Source organism: Ascaphus truei, chromosome 8 (assembly GCF_040206685.1).
Source record: "Ascaphus truei isolate aAscTru1 chromosome 8, aAscTru1.hap1, whole genome shotgun sequence".
In the NCBI taxonomy this organism is placed as follows: domain Eukaryota; kingdom Metazoa; phylum Chordata; class Amphibia; order Anura; family Ascaphidae; genus Ascaphus; species Ascaphus truei.
Genome location: NC_134490.1, coordinates 35,992,848 through 36,013,251, shown reverse-complemented (window position 1 = coordinate 36,013,251; position 20,404 = coordinate 35,992,848). Strand labels below are relative to the sequence as shown.

The window sequence follows — 20,404 nt, the reverse complement described above, 5'->3', positions numbered from 1 at the left end:
AACCACAACATATATATAAGCATATAAGTGTCACAGAGGAGTGCTACTGAGCATGGCAATATATATTTAAAACCAGACACAAAACATGAAACACAGACAGAGCTCAGTGCACATCCAATGAAACTTAGTGTTAGGTACCCTTGAGATGTGGTCTGCCGTGTAGTGGCTCAGGGGCTTACAACACTTTGGCCAAAATTTTAAACTAACAGACCATTTTATTCAAAAGATATCTATACATTTATATTTAGGCATTGTACCGTGTATAAGTTTCATTGGATGTGCACTGAGCTCTGTCTGTGTTTCATGTTTTGTCTCTGGTTTAAATGTTTTAAAGAGTAGCTGCATTTTCGGACACATTCTGCTACAATAATCATATTTTTTTCTAATTAACAGGGGACCCCATAGTGGGAAATCCTTGGTGATGGCAGCGAGTTTAAGGTTATATTTGTGATGGATTAAGGGGAGATATTACTCAGTTTAGAGCCTCTGCGGGGAAATAAATGCATCAGCTGAATAGCTGTGTGTATTAACCCTTGTCACATAAACAAGTCACATGCCCACACATGTGCCATTTGTGACAGTGGCTAATATCCAAAGAAAGTTAGATACGGGAGAGCAGGTCTGTATGAGAGGTATCCTGGCCACAAACTATTCAGACCAGAAATAACAGTGTCAGATAAAGTCCTGAAAAACGTACCGGGGATACAGATCCAGGTAGAACTTTCCCAGGAGTTGTCCTGTGACTGCTTCTCTCACAGAGAATAGAGATACATCCTCATGCCAAACTGCAGGTCCCAATTCCAGGTGAAAGGTCACACCCAGTAGCTCTTGGTAAATATCCAGTAGACCAGAGGTCACCACCTCCATGGGGAAGAATTCCTTGAGCAGATTCTGGTCCACACTGTAGGTGGTCTCCTCCACTTGGTTCATAAAGTAGCGCATGTCCCAGGCATTGATCTGGTTATCGAAGTCCAGTCCTCGTTTCTCACACTCCTTCCTTTTCAGCTCCAATATGACTGACCTCTCCTGCTCCCCCAAGGGCTTCAGCTTTTGGGATAATTCATCTGAAAAGGATACACACAAACACACTGCATGTGCAAGAAGCTGAATGCTGAGAAACCTGACCTCCATCACGATGAACAAGTTGCAGTATAAAGTAATACAAAGCATGGCTACACTTCTAACTCTGACCCTTACTTCTGGTTCCCATTGTCTGTCCATAATTCCCTTGACACGGCTTATGGTTATTATTGCAGGATGAAGAGTAGCGAGGTAAATATTGCACATAAACATGACAGGTTTAGCCAGAATTTCACATTTTGGGGGCAAGAAGAGTACAGAGAAACAACAGTACACAGTAGACTAGGAGTGGCCAAATCCAGTTCTGAAGAGCCACCAACAGGTCAGGTTTTAAGGATAGCCCTGCTTCAGCAGAGGTGGCTCAATCAGTTGTTCAGTCAAAGACTGAGCCACCTGTGCTGAAGGGATATCCTGAATACCTAACCTGTTGGTGGCCCTTGAGGACTGGAGTTGACCACCCCTGCAGTAGAGCATATTTGTTTCCACGACCAGATGTTTTACAAGTTCTATAGGTAACATCTTCTGTTTTAGACACTTTACTCCTAGGCCATCTGATGTTTGAGGACAGAGATAAACAAGTCCCTACCTAGGAACGTCTTCACCGTCTTGCTGTTCTTCGCCATGTTCATCTCAAGAATGAAATCTGCGTGAGTGTTAAACCCGAGGATGCTGCTTTTCTGTTCCCTTAGTTCCACCAGCTCCTTCAGAATCTGGCTGTTCTCCTAGAAGAGGAGATATGAGGACCACAGATGTTTAGATGTTTATGGTTAGGTTCTACACCACAGAGAACATTCGCACCGACCTCTTTGCACCGGGAGTTGAAAGCCTTCTCCACCTTCTGCCGAGTCTCTGGAATGTGACACTTTTTCATCAAAGGGAAATAGTGAGGGTATTTCAAGGTGACCTTTAATTTTCCATCCTCTGCTTTTTCCAAGGCGTTCAGGAAGTCATCAGGGAGCCCTCCTAGAAAACAAATGGATTCTAATCAGTTAGGAGAATCCTACCAACTCAAACCTGGAGGGCATGAGGCAGAATGTGAGAGCTCAACATGTGTCTATAAAACTGCAGATCTCTCCTCTTATGTCTGCCTGGTCTCTTCATATTCCAAGGAACAGAGAACCTCCAGCACACTGTGTGACAGACAGGGGCGCAGAACTTACCCAGCTCGTCCTCCGAGAAGGCAAGAAATGTGATATCTTCATTCAAGTTTTTGCTGAAATCAATGCAAAGGTTGCTCATCTTTTTCTTGATCGACATAATTTTCTGAAACAAAAAAACAAAATAAAAATAAAAAAACACATACTGTACATATACACAAACATTTCCATTTGCCACACAAATATTTACTTTCTTTTTTTTCTTCATCAGTTTCGAAAACTTGAGCATTCTTAAAATAGTGTGTGTGTAACCAGGTTTCAATTTTTTTATTTATAAAAAAAATACCAGGAAATAATACATTGAGAGTTACCGCTCATTTTCAAGTATGTCCTGGGACATTACAACCCAATATAAAACTGTGGTATTTTGGTATTTTAAAAGGATCTACCTTACAATACAACTAAGGGCGCGCTTATAGTGCCATTGCCGGCGACGCCGACGTCACGCTGCGGTCGCTGGAAAAATCAAATTGAAGTGACTTCCAGCGATCACGACCAAGTCTTCGCGTCTACTATAAGCGCACGCGACGGCATCAATACATTTGTTTTGACGCGACGTCACGACGCCGTCGCCATCACTATAAGCTCATCCTAAGGTAGAGCCTTTTAATAATAACTATTTCATATGGCGCTTTTCTCCCAATGGGACTAGGAGTGCTTCACAATTACCATATAGTGCGTGGTACGCAGCACATACTGTAGGCATGTTATAGACACAGTCCATGCACAGATGAGTTTGCAATCTGGGTTTTTGGTGCTTAAGGCACAGAGAGATAAAGTGACTTGCCCAAGGTGCTGACACCGGTAATTGAACAAGGTTCCCCTGATTCACACTCACTGCCATTTACAGAGTCAGTGCCTTTACTCACTGAGTCACTGTGTCTCCACACAATACAATATAACTGTAATAGGGAATCATCCCAACCTGCTGCATCTCTGGCTGAAGATTCAGGCCGTTTCTCTGGCCCAACTTGATCAATCTCTCTAAGAATCTCTCCGCTTCTGGTTTCAGGGAATTCGGAGGTAGAATTGTCTACAAATCATTAACACACATGAAAATACATATTAATTATGCAATAAATCAGAAAAAAAACAAACAAACAAACAACAACAAACATCTCTGTAACCAGATCCTACAAAGGAAAGGACCAAACGCCCTCTCCTATATTAGATATGTATGGGTTATTTTGGATGAATGGCTGTTTAGGCAGATATAGATTGTACCCCTAAGGGTTTATAAAATGAAGAGACCAGGCCAGTGGAAGCTGAAAAGGGAAAGATAGCAAAGAGAGTTACAGTCCCTCCTTTTTCCATACCTTAGGCCGCGTTCACACTTCGCGACGCAGCGTGCGCCTCCATCTGCTGGGCGATGTGTGATCATCCCCAGCAGACGGAATGAACCGACACAGGGCTACATCATAATAGTATGATTTTAGCATAGCAAGGAGATGAGGTTGTTTTACCATAAGGTTTTTCAGAAAGGTTGTAGGAAAATTTGCTGCCCAATACATTGCAGGCACACCTGACAGGGTTGAATGTGTCTAATTTAACCCCTATTGTGTTATGTGCTGCTTTAACTGGTTAACTCTCTATGTCCTGTATTGGGCTGTCCTGTGGGATTAACCGTCACATGAATCTCTTCGTTACAAACTCTGGGTAATAAGTCAATCTAGTTTATCTATGCCCAGAGACTCCATGATAAAGCAGCAGCCCATCAAATGTAGTTAACATCAACGAGCTAGAGTAACGGTAGCAATTTTAATTATGCGTAGTGCAGATTTCCAGCCATCACAGAGTAATTGCACCTTATGATAATTTTTTAGTGGATGAAGATTAATTCTTCATAGCGTTTGTCACAAGCTGAAATACAAGTCTACAACACAATACAAATAGAAAAATTAAATATTTACCCAGATGTGGGTTGGGTCTATCAATGTTTACAACATTGATTGGCTGCTGAAATTAACGTCACGCTGCTGCAGCCAGAGATCAGTTTCAAAAGACTCCAGCAGCGTCGGTGCTTTGCAGCCAATGGTAGTTTCAATACTGAACACTACCATTGGCCGCCAGGAATCAGTGACTAACGCACGCACGTAAGCGCACGCATGTCGTGTAGCGCTCTGTGTGAGCGGGGTCTTATTTAGCAAGAAATCTCTGGCTCAAGACAGGTATAAAGTGATATACTTAAAGCCTCAGTTCATTCTGTGTTCTGACATGGAGCATACACGTCCTAATAGATAGGGAGGGTATTAAGGTGTATTACACAGTGAGGCTTAGCAGCTGTCGTTATTGGCAGGAGCTAGCATTGTATTTTGGATGTCCGTTCTGTAACGCAAAGACGTTTTTGCCTGTTGGAAGAACACTTACAGTATATCTTAATATATAAAATTGAAATTTGTGGGTTGTTGCTAGATGTGGTGAATCTGATTGGTCCGTGGGTCTGTCACTCAGCCTCTGGCCAATCAGATTGGTCCGTATCCCTGCCCCGCACGCCTCTCATTGGCCTGCGTGGCTCTATGATGTCACCCAACTGCCACTCTCTTCTCCTCCTCACCCGCAGCTCACCTTCCCCCTCTGCCTCACCCAACTGACACACACACACACACACACACACACACACACACACACACGGCCACTGTCCTCTTCACCCAGCGGTTCGGACTGTCGGCTCCCCACCCCCATCGATCACCTCCCCCAGCTCACCTCCCAACCGGCTCCCCCCATCAACCGAAGCTCACCTCCCCGCCGGCTAACCCGCCCCCCCCTCCGCTCCGCAGCTCTCAGTCTCTATGGATTCGATACCATCATGTCGCGAGCTCTCAGGTCCCCCAACGGTCAGGCGCACGCATGGCGGCCGCGCGGGACATGCCCTTCCCTCTGGTCCCCTTCCCCACGGCGTTCCCTTGCTTGCCCTCGTGGGGAGGGAGATGGGCGCGGGGGGTGGGGTGGTGGGGGGTGGGGTGGTGGTGCGCAGTCACGGCTGGCGGGAGGTGGGGAGCCGCCTTTTCGGATCGCCGGACGTTCCACTCTCCCTACCCCCCCTCCTCCTGTCCACTGTGTGTGTGTGTATGGGAGACTGTGTGTGTGTGTAACACTGTGTGTGTGTGTCTCACTGTGTATGTGACACTGTGTGCTGCGCAGGAGGGGGGGGACCAGAGCTGCGCGGGGGGAGGAGGGCCAGAGCTCCGCAGGGGGGGGGGGGAGACCGGAGCTGCGCAGGGGGGGGGGGGGGGAGCGGAGAGAGAGACAGGGGGAGTGGAGTGAGGAGGGAAATTTTAATCCCGGGCAACGCTGGGTCTCTTAGCTAGTTCAATATACCGGAAGGACCAGCAACTTTCATTAAGTAAAACTAGTAGGGGAAATGTGCTCATCTGCAGTAAGTTTCGAGGTTTTAAACTCTATAAAATGCGCAGAGCTGCAGATTGTGACCAAACATACACGAGTGACAATGTAGTAATAGTAATTCCGGGCATACGCATAAGCTGACATAGCTACAGTATGGGGCCTCAAAATAGAAAAAGGTGATCCAGTGGAGAGGAGAGATGGAGCACAGCCTTGCACAGGAGATGAATAATAAAGTGTAGGGGCTACAGCGTGCTGCTGAATAAAAAGTCTTTAATGAAGTAAGGACAGCATGAAGTAGACAGGATGACAAACTTATGTGTTTCGCGCTAATGAGCGCTTCGTCATACTCGGACGAATCTGGATCACCTGTTTCCCTCAATCACGTCTGGCATGCCAACGAAGGAAGACCAGCGAAGGAATGTGAGTACTTTGCTCCCCACTATCTATGCATATTTATGGGAGAACAGTAGTAGTGACATGACAGAGATAGAGACAGGGAGGGGGTCCACTAGGAGGAGTACCGGAAGGGTCTGCTATCGTTCAGCCATCTGTAGTACCTACCAGGACATTACATATCCCTCCCCCACAATGAGCACTGCCTCTGTGTCTTATATATTGTCACACTAACTCTACTACGCATTTGATTATTCCTTCTACAAGCAAGTTTATATACAGATCATTGTGAATATTTTAATCAGTGGTTTACTGAACGATATTGTTTACCAAAATCTGGTAGCGCCGATGCACGAAACTTTGTTCTATTTCTATAACAAAATAGAAAAATCATGCATTTCAAGTTTTAAAATCCGATGATGAATAAAGATATGGGAAAAAGAAGATGCTCTATAAATATGTACATTTTTGTTCAAATATGACCCTAATCACGTGCATCGAAAGTGACAAACTTTGTAGCTTATGAGTTGAAGACATCATCAATGACTTCGCTCTCCAACAATCTCAAAATAAAATGTGTTAATATTAAAAATTAAGGTGATGTGCAAACACTGTTCATTTTAGCTTTACACCGTCATGTTTAAATATAACAATGCTAGAATAATGCTTTTATTCATTTCAGTTTTATGTTTATATGATCAATGGTTCCTTCAGTCACAATAATACATCTGTGTCTCATTTTTGGGGCCTTTTAACAGTCACATAGCGTAGGTCAGAAGGTCAAAGTCTGGCCCTGACTAAGAGGCAGGTTACTGATGTGTGAGTGGCAGGTTTAGTGCGACACTGAGGGTTGAGGCCTCATCCCACCTTTAAGCGCTCGATTCTCTGGTACACATCCCCCCTCATACTCTTCTCCACATCGAACTCTGACAACCTCTTGTCAGCATCGGTGCTGGCCGTGCGGATGTCTTTGTCGGGGGACACGTGCTGGGGGAAGTCCAACATGCTCCTTTGAACTGGAACAATACACAGAGACCGTTATAACCCGATACCGTAGTAATGCCAGGGATGCAGAATTGCAGAGGAGACGGCAAAGGCTGTACCCGACAAAGCATCATTTCTACCGAATGTTATATTTGTGAATAAATACGTCAAAATTATGACAAAACCACTGATTATATATGAAACATCTGGCGAGTGTGGAACAGCAGGGGGGGGGGGGGAGGGAAAGAGGCCATTCCCACATGAAGCCAACATTAATCCCTGAGCAATGACATGATGCCAGAATTTCCAGGGAGCTCACAATAGTATTCTCTGAGCGGTCAGCTGTCTGTGGGTACAAATGCTGAGCTCACGTTTCACTCAGAACACTCACTCTGCTTGGTAAGGCTTTTGGGAATTCGGAGAGGGGGCGGGGGGGGAATAAAACCAGGAACTTTCTCTTTTATAGTAAATTTCTTTGTCACCTTTTTAATCGTTAACAGAGCAGAGCAAACGGACAAAGAACACATATAGATCAAACATACACACACACACACACACGGGGTTAGTGGCAGGTCCCCTGACAGTGCAGGCTTTTTGGAGAGCACGAGGTTGGGGGGAGGGTATTTAAAATATGTATTATACAAATGTGGCTTGAGAAAGGTTCCTTGGAGCCGTTGTCTTTTTTTCATAAGACCTGGAGTGCCTTATATTTTAAATAGATCGATAGAGACTATATAGATAGCTATATCTATATATCCACACGATAATTCATCCCTTGTGTCACAGAAGGTGTCAAAGCTGCAACGTATCTGCTCACCTGCATACTCTTGCTCCACATCTGCCAGGGTCTTCAGGGTGTTCTCATAGGTGACAGAGCTCAGATCTAAGCTCCCCACCTTGTCATACACACTCTTGGTTTGCTCAATGAGTCCTGATGTCAGAGAGTGAATCTGCTCAGTCGTCAGGTCCCACTTCAAACGGTTCTCTTCTTTCTTACTGGGCTGGGCCTCCATCATGTGACCTGAGAGGGGATACAGTGCAGAGTGCACACGTTGAACAATATACCGATATGACACTAATATCGCCATAAGAAAATTGCGGTAAGTTGATAGTGAATTGTTTTATCACTGCGATATCACCCATGGAAGTCATTTGCATTTTAAGGATATTTATAATTAAAATAATTACTTTATATGGCACTTTGCTCCCAATGGGTCTCAAAAGCGCTTCACAGTTACAAAAAGGGAGAAAGAAGAAAACTTCTAAAGGTTATAAAAGAGAACAAACAAAAGGATAGATACAATACAGGATGGGATGGTACTGTAGCTATTAAATGCCAGGCACGTTGTGGTTCATTAATGAAATGCCTGGGTAAGCAGGTCGTCTTTAGACAGTTTTGACGGATTTCCAGAGAGCGGGCCTCTCGAACTGTACGAGGCAGACTTCCAGAGTGGGAGCAGCATGCCTAAAAGCTTGGGCTTGTGTATATGGCGTGTGTATGTGTATGTGTATAGGTGCTGCATGTAAATCTAGAAACTTACAACTAAGATGCAAATTTATATATAGGCAGTAACAATGTATTGTACTTAAATAATTCCCGTTTATTGAATGAATTTGTTGGAACGTTAGTGCCAGTGACGAATATAGTCTTTCCTTCCTGCATCAGGTGACTAAATGTTAAATATGAGCTTTTCACTGATTACTGCGTATGGTAATTTTAAGCAGGTGGATTGCATTACATGATGAGAGTGAAATGTTACTGTATACATATTAAAGACAACCAGCACTTCCAGTATCATAACCCATTTGGGCTGACAGATATCCGCTATAAAAAGAACTTTTGTTTACTTTATGTTATACCCGAATAGGAAGTTGTTCCCCAAAACAATGTTTTTTTTTTTTATATTGCTGTGCATTTGGAATGGTGGCTTGATTATGGACTATTTGGTCTATTGTGAATACTGGAGATGGTTACAACGCTTTCTATATTAGCCTTAACTATTGTATAGGCTTTATATATTTTTGAGTACTGGAGAGCTTATATTTTTATTATTTTTCTATTTTTATTGTGGCATTTTTCTTTTTCTCTTAGTCTGTGGATCATTGGCTACATTTATCTTGTTTGGGGATTACCAATATATTTTTTCCTGTATATCAAAATGGAGGATTGCAATGACGAGGAGCCTTTTAGAAAGACCTACGCTTTCAACTGCGCAGATAATGCAAAGCGCCGGAGGAGAGCAGAGGTAGTCTTTGATGATGGATCCAATATCATCTGTGAGGAGCCTCGGATTTAATTGCCCATTTTCTCAAATTAGAAAAACTCCTAAGGCAGGATATAAAAAAGGTACTAGTGGGACATTACTATCTTGGAAAATTACACAAAATTTTAAAGAGTTCCAAGGGGATTGCGTTTGAGAAAGGCACCGTCATTCGGATTTTTAAACAAAGGAGAATGATTGGAAAGCAATTATCGATGACTGCTCATTTAAATTGATTGATCTCATTAACAAATATAAAATGAAAGAGAAGATGAATTTAGAGACTGATAGACATTACAAATTAAACGGCTTTGAAAAATGGATCAGTTCTCAAAATATGATCATACTGTACTCTAGCAAGCAATTTTGACATTATGGAAAAGGCCATCATGATTTTTATTTAAAACAAAAATGAGAGCGTGAGAGTGTAGATTATAAAAAAAAACAGCAAATCTACACGTGGCAAAAAAAAATACAAAAAACCCACACCCAAATCATTCAATCATCAGGCCAAGTCATTTTCTAGGGCAAATAATAAAAGCAGGAAGATACTCATAAGACACCTAATAAGTCAATTCTTAAGTATCGTCATACAGACACTTCCAACTTTGAAATCAGACCTCTTTGATACTGATAACCATTCTCAAGGGGTTTCTTTTTTTGATAGTGAGGAAAACTGTAGAACTAGGACCACCCTTCCTGAACAGGCTCGCTCTCAGAAACCATCTGGAGATTCATCTAGAAATGAGGACCGACCATCAAATTCTTTATTACAACGAAAGTCAAAACATAGTTACATAGTAGATGAGGTTGAAAAAAGACGTAGGTCCATCAAGTTCAACCTATGCTAAATTTAGACAACAGATACTTCATCCTATATCTATACTTACTTATTGATCCAGAGGAAGGCAAACAAAAACCCCCATTAAAGGGAAAAATTAATTCCTTCCTGACTCCAAGAATTGGCAATCGGATTAATCCCTGGATCAACATCCTTCCCATGAATACTTATTTGGTATATCCCTGTATACTTTTACCATCTAAAAAGATGTCCAACCTTTTTTTGAACAAATCTATTGTATCTGCCATCACAGTCTCCATGGGTAATGAATTCCACATTTTAACTGCCCTTACTGTAAAGAACCCCTTCCTTTGTTGCTGGTGAAATTTCCTTTCCTCCAACCTTAAGGGATGGCCCGAGTCCTTTGTACTGCCTGTGGGATGAATAGTTCTTTTGAAAGCTCCTTGTATTGTCCCCGAATATATTTGTATATAGTTATATCCCCTCTTAGATGCCTCTTTTCTAATGTAAATAAATCTAATTTAGATTGTCCATCCCCTTTATTAATTTGGTGGTCTTCTCTGCACTCTCTCTAGTTCCATGTCTTTTCTTAGGATTAGTGCCCAAAATTGTACTCCATATTCAAGGTGTGGTCTTACTAATGCTTTGTAAAGGGGCATAATTATGTTTACTTCCCCTCCATCCATTGCCCGTTTGATGCAAGATAAGATCTTGTTTGCCTTTGCAGCTACTGCATGACATTGGGCACTATTGCTAAGCCTGCTGTCTACAAGCACTCCTAAATCCTTCTCCATCAAGAATTCCCCCAATATATCTCCATTTTATTTGTAAGTCGCCTTTTTATTCTTGCATCCCAAATGCATAACCTTACATTTATCTGTATTAAACCTCATCGGCCATTTACCTGCCCACGTTTCCAGTCTCTCCAAGTCCTTCTTAAGAGAAATTACATCCTGCTCTGATTCTATTACCTTACACAATTTAGTATTATCAGCAAAGATGGAGACTTTGCTCTCGATGCCAACCTCAAGGTCATTAATAAACAAGTTAAAAAGCAGGGGTCCCAGTACTGATCCCTGAGGTACTCCCCTCACGACTTTAGCCCAACCTGAAAAAGTTCCATTTATGACAACCCTCTGTTGTCTGTCCTTTAACCAGTTTTCAATCCAGGTGCATATATTATTACTGAGTCCAATTTTCTTTATTTTGTGCACCAACCTCGTGTGAAACCGTATCAAAAGCCTTTGCAAAATTTAAGTAGACCACTGCATTACCCTGGTCTAAATTCCTACTTACCTCCTCAAAGAAACAAATAAGCTTAGTTTTTAAAGATCTATATTTCATAAATCCACTACTAATAATTTTGTTTACCATTAGGTATTCCTGAATATTATCCCGTATTAAACCTTCAAGTAGCTTCCCTACTATTGAAGTCAGGCTTACAGGTCGGTAATTTCCCGGTTGTGATCTAGCTCCCTTTTTAAATATAGGCACCACATCTGCTTTACGCCAATCTTGTGGTACTGAGCCTGTGGAAATGGAGTCCTTGAATATTAAATATAATGGTTTGGTTATTACAGAGCTTAACTCTTTGAGAACTCTTGGATGTATGCCATCGGGGCCAGGTGCCTTATTTACTTTAATTTTTTCAAGTCGCTTATGAACTTCTTCCTTAGTTAACCAATTGTTCATTAATATGGAGGTTGTGGCTTCCTCCTGTGGCACTACTATTGAACTTGATTCTTCCCTAGTAAACACAGAGGCAACGAATTTGTTTAATACCTCAGCTTTTTCCTTATCCTTATCCTTTCCTTGTTTAATACCTCAGCTTTTTCCTTATCTCCAATAATCTGCCTACCCATCGCACACTGAAAGGGTCCTATTTTTTCTTTTCTCATTTTTTTGTTATTAAGGTACTTAAAAGAACTTTTTAGGGTTGACCTTACTTTCTATTGCAATCGTTTTTTCATTATCCATTTTTGCTAATTTGATTGCCCTTTTGCAATTTTTGTTACATTTCTTATAATTCTGATACGATGTCTCTGTCCCTTCTGACTTAAAGAACCTAAACGCCTTCCTCTTCTTGTCCATTTCCTCCCCCCTACCTGTTTATTTAGCCACATTGGTTTTGACTTATTTCTTTTATACTTATTACCCAAGGGTATACACTGATAAGTGTGTTTTTCTAACAATGTTTTAAAGACTGCCCATTTATCTTCTACATTTTTCCCTGCAAAAACATCATCCCATTGTATTACTACTAGATTAGACCCCAGTTTATTAAAATCAGCCTTTCTAAAGTTTAAGGTCTTTGTTGAACCCAAGAAATCTATTTTTTGATAATTTATTTCAAATGAGACTATGTTATGATCACTGTTACCAAAATGTTCCAGGACTTGAATATTTGTTATTACTTCTACATTGTTTGATATGACCAAATCCAATACTGCCCCTCTCCTGGTTGGTTCCTCAATAAAAAACACGAGCGAGAACCAGATCATCAGCAAAGAAGGGAGGAGAGGGGGTGGGTAGCTAGAGGCTCCAGCAAAAGAAAGAAATACTCCTTAAAGGGACCCACGGACAATGTTAACATTTCCAATAAAGAATTAAGGATTGAGCAACTTACTATTCTTAATAAATTGCTTAGTTTTGCCCCCTATCAGGATTTCAGCCTCCATGATACCATTATTGACCTTCAAAAAATATATTTTTGCAAGCATGCCAATTCCATGGTTCCACATCGAGAGATAATCTTTTTGATCTTTCTGATGTGGATGAATTGGTTCCTGCTGTCAATGTGTGTACATTTAGAGATCAGTGTGCACTATCTGACCTTGATGATCTTTTCTCTGAACAGTTTCAGGTGCTAAACCCAGAGATCCCCTCTTTATTCAGTTTCTTTGGTCAAACGCATTCAGGACTCAAGAGGAAATCTACCTTTTGTCCACAGATTTTTTAATAATCATAATATCAAAACATTTGAGAAACTGGTTGAAAGGGATCTCAGGTTGTTAGCTAGGGGGATATACTCTGTACGGGGTACTTTTCAGTCAAATCTAATCTTACAGATGCAGAGTTTCAAGAGATTTTGTAAAAAAAAAAAAAAAAAGGACAAACCATTAATAATAAAAAATGCAGACAAAGGAGGGGCAAATTGTAGTCCAATCAGCAGTGGACTATTTTGAGGAAGCTCTCAGGTTGTTAAGTGATCCGAACTCATATCGAACACAATTATAAGACCCTACTTCATGTTTTCACTTGAATTAAAGGAATTACTTGATATGGTTAACATTCTTCTTGTTTTGAACTCCAAGGAGTATGATTATTTGTTCAATCCTTAACCTATTGTGCCCATTTTCCTTCATCTCCCAAAGATCCATAAGTCACTGGTCCACTCTCCGTGGCGGCCCATTGTGGCTAGTATTGGATCTTTGAGAGATGGTTTGTCGCGATATTGATGTTTTTTACAACCATAAGTAAAAAGTTTACCGTCCTTTTTGAGAGACTCCGCAGATCTGTTATGTGCCATTAAAACCATTAAATGGCAAAAAAATAACCTACAGATGTTTTACGATGGATGTTATGTCGTTATACTCCATCATTAATCATGACCAGAGTATCAAGGCCATCCAAAGTTTCCTTCAGTCTTCCTCACTTTCTATTTCACTTCGCATTTTTCTTTTAGATTCCATCACGTTCCTTTTGACTCTATTTTTCTTTTGATTCACAGTTCTACTTGCAAACACGGGGCACGGCTATGGGTACTTCTTTTGCCCAGTCATATGCCAATCTCTTTATGAGTCTTTGGGAATTCACATGTATTTTCGGTGATTCTAACCCTTTCCAGCATCATATTGTCTTCTACAAGCAATATAGTGATGTCCTGATTATGATTTGGGAAGGGGATTCACATTCACTGGACACTTTTATTAAAACACTTTATTCTAATATATTGAAACTTAAATGTACTTATGAACATCACTTTAAAGCTGCAGTTCAGTCAATATCCTGCATGTGTGTTTTTTTTAATAAATCAGTTCTGTAGTAAGAAAAAATACTTTTAGCATTTTAGTTTTAAAAACAACAACGTTGAAAGACCAATTTTCTAGTATTCTATTTTAACAGCCATTTGCTAAGGCACTGCCCCTTCATGTCCTGTCACAAGCCCTGGCACACCCCTTTGTCAGCCCTGCCCTCCCTCTAGCACATGCCAGTGCAGGAGTGTTCATGAATATTCATGAGCTTCCACTGAGAGACAGAAGCAGACGAAAAACATATGCCAGCTCTAATTATGTCACCAAATTTCGCCTATCAATACATGGAGAACACATTGACCTGCTGCTATACAGTTCTTTAGGTAATTAGAGATTGCACACATAAAACTATTGAAGAAATTTTTTTTTTTTAAAAAGACTGAACTGCAGCTTTAATCACATTACCTAGACATAACTTTATTGATATCACAGACTGACATTTATAGGAAACAAAATTTGAGGAACACTAGCCTCAAAGTCACCCGAGGTCACTCATCCGTGGTATAACTAAGGGCCAATTTCTCTGCCTTAGGCCCAGGCCATGGTTAGTGCTTGCTTAAGCGTGCTCTCGCTTGCTGATGCTTGCCACTGAACCCCTACAGCCGCAATTAAAGCGGCTTTAGTAGGGGCTCGCGCATGCTTTCCGTTGCTTGCTGAGGCGTGCTTGAACAGAGCCGACAGTGAAATTTTAAATTCACGCGCTGACTCCGCTCACGTGACGCCTCATCATCCAGTGAAAGGACGAGCAGGGAAATGTGAACGGGATACTTATTGTCTGGCGCCAGGGGGGGGGGTGTTGATGTGCCCCCTTCTGCCCGATCCCTGTGGCTGTCAGCCTGCGGGAGATGGAGGGGGCTTGCACCGCCGGGATGGGGGGAGCGGGTGATGTGTTCCTCTTCTGCCCCGATCCTTGTGGCTGCCTCCCTGCCCGCGCGGGAGATGGAGGGGGGAGAAGGGGGGAGCGGGTGATGTGTCCCCCTTCTGCCCCGATCACCGTAGCTGCCTCCCTGAGATGGAGGGGGGTTGCGCGGCCGCCGGGGGGGGGAGGGGAGGAGAGGAAGGGGTTGTGTCCCGGAGCAGTGGTGGCAGCAAGGTGGTGTATGTGTGTGATTATATATATGTGTGTGTCTGTCTGTGTGTGTGCATGCGTGTGCATATGTGTGCGCGTGCATATGTGTGCGCGTGCATATGTGTGCGTGTGCATATGTGTGTGTGTGTGTGCATATGTGTGTGTGTGCATATGTGTGTGTGTGTGTGTGTGCATATGTGTGTGTGTGTGTGTGCATATGTGTGTGTGTGTGTGTGTGCATGTGTGTGTGTGTGTGTATATGTGTGTGTGTGCATATGTGTGTGTGCATGTGCGTATATGTGTGTATATGTGCATGTGTGTATATGTGCATGTGTGTATATGTATATATGTGTGTATATGTGTGTGTATATATATATATGTGTTTGTGCGCATGTGTGTATGTGTGTGCATGTGCGCATGTACATGTGCATGTGTGTGTGTGCATGTGTGTGTGTGCATGTGCGCGTGCATGTGCGCGTGCATGTGTGCATGTGTGCGCATGTGTGTGCATGCGTGTGCATGCGTGTGTGCGTGTGTCTGTGTGGTATGTGTGTGTGTATGTGTGCGTGCATGTGTATGTATGTGTGTGTGCATGTGTGCGTGTGTGCGTGAATATATTTATCAAAGTTGCACAATGTTAATAATTTATTCTCACAACATGTCTTTTTTTAAAAATTTTAAAATATTATATAATATACACACACACAAATATACACACACACAGGTTCCCCAGTGACACACAAACCACTTCAAAGTGACACACAACACACACTGACAGCTACCAAGTGACACACACACACAGTGATACCCGCCTCCCAAGCGCGCTTGCTGTCTCCTCTGCCAGGACAGCAAAAAGCTCCTGGTAGAGCGAGCGGCAGCAAGCAAGAGCGAACAGCAGAACCTAAACGCTTACTATGTCCGAGGCCTTAGACTGCTTTGTTCCAATGAGGAATCGTTTGATCATCAGGCCATTGAATTGGCAAATAGATTCTCTCTTAGGGGCTATCGAAAAGAAGATATAGAAGAGTCTCATATGTATGCTAAACTCTGTACCTATGCTGAACTGTTATCTCAGGCATCGTTTAGTTCTAGGTAGATGGGTCGGAGACCCAATAGAACACAGGGCATTTGATGGGTCTACTCCGCTGTTTATTACTCAGCATAGTAGGCAGGCTCTATTATCCATAAACATTGGGGGGGGGGGGGGTACTTGCCTTAGATATAGATCTAACTGAGTTAATTGAACAAGGCCCCAAAATTGCATTTAGGAAAGCTAAGTCCCTGTCAAATTAGCTTTCGTCTAGTTTATTTACCTCAAGGTCAGACAATGCTCATGAATCAAATACATGTTTGTTTTCAAATTTGGTAAATGTTGTATTTGTCGCTATGCCGATTCTATCAAATCTATGGACATTGTACATACTAAGAAAACACACAGAATTCCAGTTTGTATTAATTGTGATTCAAATGTTGTTATTTATTACCTAACCTGTGGCTGCGGACAGGGATATGTTGGTCGGAATATTAGACCGCTGAAGGTCAGAATTATGGAGCACATTCGTTCCATCAAAAAGATGGACATTATGCTCCCAGTTTCCAAGCATTTTGCCAACTACCCATTTGGAAATGTGTTCGGTTTTCAGCGATTGAATCCATACCAGTCCCTATACGAGGGGGTGATAGAATAAAACATCTTAAATCAAGTTGAGATTTATTGGATCCATTCATTTAATCTGTCCCCCTCTGGGATTAATACGGAATGGGATTTAAGCATTTTCTCTGATACTAGTTCTATTTAACAGACAGACACAGACACAGAGGACAGACAGACAGAGACAGAGACAGACACAGACACGTGGTGTGTGTGTTTCATGTATTTGATTCAGCTTGAAATACTTTTGTTTCTTTCTAGTTACATTTGCTCAGTTGTTTTGTACCCTTAATGTTGCAACTATTTTTCATACCATAATATATTTACTGTTTTTATTGAATTGTTGTTACTGTCCCCTCTATCAAGATGTATATCTTTTTTTGCCTTTGGTAATAGGTGGATTTATATTCATTATCATTGGTTTTATATGATTATATTACTTTATAATTAGTTAATCATTAACTTTGATCTGTTACACCTATTACATCCATTTTTTATGTTATTCATTGTTTTTAATTTTAATGTTCCTAATGACTATTTATGTTATTTTGTTATTGCATTTTTAGGTTGTCTTTTTGTTGGTTTTCTCCCCTACAGTAATACTGCTTTCTTTCTGTGGTCACAATTTTCACAGATTGATTGTTCCCGGGGGTTTCATTTACCTGGGATCCAGGTAGGCAGTATTTCCGGTGGGGAGGACCTATAAAGAGACTCTTCCTAGACTCCTGAAACTACTTTGATAAAGTGCCCCTGGCGAGAAACGCGTTAGAGGTTTCTCTTTTTTACTTAGGCTATAATATGCCTCAATAAACTTTGTTATTTTTTCTACTTGGCCTCCAGTTCTCTATTTTTCCCAGTGCTCCCCACTCCTTTTCTTTATATGTATAGAATGCATTTACATTGTGTGTATAATGATCCAGGCATAATGTGTGTGCTGCACGGAACATATGTAGTGTTTGTTCATGCATGGTGCGTGAATCCAGATGGCGTGCGGGTCTGGTATGTGCATCAGTGTGTACATTTGTATATGGTGTGCATGTATACATATGGTGCGTGCATGTATATGGTGTGTGGGGGCCGTTTGACTCCTTGGCCAGTTGGATGGGCTTGACTCCTGGGATCCCCTCTGGCAGTACCCTGCTTCCTCAGAAAATCAGCTTAACCCCTTCCCCCACATCCAATATTCAAGACGAGAGGGAAGTAAAGGGGTTTTATACATTATTGAAAAACACCTTTAAACTTGTAATATAAAAACATAAAAGAGAGTATTAGTATTGTGTAAGAAAAAGTTTTCAAATTAAAGCAATTAATATTTTCTTCCTATTGAAGAGATTTATAGCAATACAGATCATTTTCACAATAAAGTTCTTTAAGCAGCAAAACGTGAAATATGTTTTTTTAATAAATCAGTTCTGTAGTATTAGATACTTACTGTACATTATTATTATAATAATCAACTCTGAATGGCATTTTTAATGAGTTTTAAAGCATCCTTTGATTTCTACAGCAGGTTTTAGCCCATCTCCTAACCAGGACAAGTTCTTTGTAATATTTTCCTGATTGTGATAATTTGTTGCCAATATTGCCAGCAGTTTGAACTGCAAACTGTAACAATAGATAATGCTACTTTAGTAATACAAGGATACATTGTAGCTGCTGAGTTACACTGACTGAGGCAGGGATTATGTTAAATCACACAATCAGTATTTTAACAGATTTATAATAGAAGCACCAAACATTGCCAGCGTATGCAAGAATGGAGAATACCCTGCCACATGCCTTACATCTACATATAGGAAGAAAAGGGTAACATAGTATTGCTGCTTTAATATAGTTATGTTACCAGGGAATGCCCATCCCCCGGTGTCTCCCTGTGACAGCGCAGAGATCCCCCGGTGTCTCCTTGTGACAGCGCAGAGATCCCCCGGTGTCTCCCTGTCAGTAAGAGCAGAGATCCCCCGGTGTCTCCCTGTCAGTAAGAGCAGAGATCCCCCGGTGTCTCCCTGTCAGTAAGAGCAGAGATCCCCCGGTGTCTCCCTGTCAGTAAGAGCAGAGATCCCCCGGTGTCTCCCTGTCAGTAAGAGCAGAGATCCCCCGGTGTCTCCCTGTCAGTAAGAGCAGAGATCCCCCGGTGTCTCCCAGTCACAGCGCAGAGATCCCCCGGTGTCTCCCTGTCACAGCGCAGAGATCCCCCGGTGTCTCCCTGTCACAGCGCAGAGATCCCCCGGTGTCTCCCTGTCACAGCGCAGAGATCCCCCGGTGTCTCCCTGTCACAGCGCAGAGATCCCCCGGTGTCTCCCTGTCACAGCGCAGAGATCCCCCGGTGTCTCCCTGTCACAGCGCAGAGATCCCCCGGTGTCTCCCTGTCACAGCGCAGAGATCCCCCGGTATCTCCCTGTCACAGCGCAGAGATCCCCCGGTGACTCCCTGTCACAGCGCAGAGATCCCCCGGTATCTCCCTGTCACAGCGCAGAGATCCCCCGGTGTCTCCCTGTCACAGCGCAGAGATCCCCCGGTGTCTCACTGTCACAGCGCAGAGATCCCCCGGTGTCTCCCTGTCACAGCGCAGAGATCCCCCGGTGTCTCCCTGTCACAGCGCAGAGATCCCCCGGTGTCTCCCTGTCAGTAAGAGCCTCCCTGCATATCTCTCTGTCACTGCCATATGTACAAGTCTCCCCGGTACCTGGGGGCGCCATGTGCTGACGTCGCTGTTCCCGTCCTGCCTCGTGCCGCCGGTACCCAGTAATGGAGACCCGCGCAGTGCACTTCGGGATATGGGAGTATCGGGCGGGAGGGAGGAGGCGCGTGAGAGCAAAGAGTGAGGGGAATAGGAGGGAAGGGGGATAGGGGGGAGGAGCTGGGGTAATGATGGAGGGAGGAGGAAAGGGGAATAGGGGGGAGGAGCTGAGGTAATGATGGAGGGAGGAGGAAAGGGGGATAGGGGGGAGGAGCTGGGGTAATGATGGAGGGAGGAGGAAAGGGGGATAGGGGGGAGGAGCTGGGGTAATGATGGAGGGAGGAGGAAAGGGGAATAGGGGGGAGGAGCTGAGGTAATGATGGAGGGAGGAGGAAAGGGGGATAGGGGGGAGGAGCTGGGGTAATGATGGAGGGAGGAGGAAAGGGGGATAGGGGGGAGGAGCTGGGGTAATGATGGAGGGAGGAGGAAAGGGGGATAGGGGGGAGGAGCTGAGGTAATGATGGAGGGAGGAGGAAAGGGGGATAGGGGGGAGGAGCTGGGGTAATGATGGAGGGAGGAGGAAAGGGGAATAGGGGGGAGGAGCTGAGGTAATGATGGAGGGAGGAGGAAAGGGGGATAGGGGGGAGGAGCTGGGGTAATGATGGAGGGAGGAGGAAAGGGGAATAGGAGGGAGGAGCTGAGGTAATGATGGAGGGAGGAGGAAAGGGGAATAGGAGGGAGGAGCTGAGGTAATGATGGAGGGAGGAGGAAAGGGGAATAGGAGGGAGGAGCTGAGGTAATGATGGAGGGAGGAGGAAAGGGGAATAGGAGGGAGGAGCTGAGGTAATGATGGAGGGAGGAGGAAAGGGGAATAGGAGGGAGGAGCTGAGGTAATGATGGAGGGAGGAGGAAAGGGGAATAGGAGGGAGGAGGAAAGGGGAATAGGAGGGA

The 20,404-nt window shown here is 43.2% G+C and overlaps 1 protein-coding gene and 1 long non-coding RNA gene across 3 annotated transcripts in view; one reads left to right on the top strand and one right to left on the bottom strand.

Annotated features, from left to right (window-relative positions):
* LOC142501462 (thimet oligopeptidase-like) overlaps window positions 1-19,603 on the bottom strand; it is a 42,883-nt gene extending 23,280 nt beyond the window's left edge. For both annotated transcript variants that reach the window (XR_012803496.1, XM_075611414.1), the window contains exons 1-8: window positions 19,460-19,603; window positions 7,777-7,980; window positions 6,843-6,991; window positions 3,163-3,270; window positions 2,241-2,343; window positions 1,883-2,043; window positions 1,667-1,802; window positions 698-1,064 (exon numbers count right to left, since the gene is read on the bottom strand). Coding sequence is in view for 1 of the 2 variants with exons in the window: in XM_075611414.1 (XP_075467529.1) it covers window positions 698-1,064; window positions 1,667-1,802; window positions 1,883-2,043; window positions 2,241-2,343; window positions 3,163-3,270; window positions 6,843-6,991; window positions 7,777-7,980; window positions 19,460-19,472 (1,241 nt within the window). In the remaining variant the exon portion in view is untranslated. The remainder of the gene's footprint in view (window positions 1-697; window positions 1,065-1,666; window positions 1,803-1,882; window positions 2,044-2,240; window positions 2,344-3,162; window positions 3,271-6,842; window positions 6,992-7,776; window positions 7,981-19,459) is intronic.
* Window positions 7,498-11,790, top strand: LOC142501464 (uncharacterized). Its single transcript, XR_012803497.1, has 3 exons — window positions 7,498-8,059; window positions 9,052-9,306; window positions 9,888-11,790. It is a non-coding gene; the product is annotated as an uncharacterized LOC142501464 (long non-coding RNA).
* Window positions 19,604-20,404: the final 801 nt, after the last annotated feature.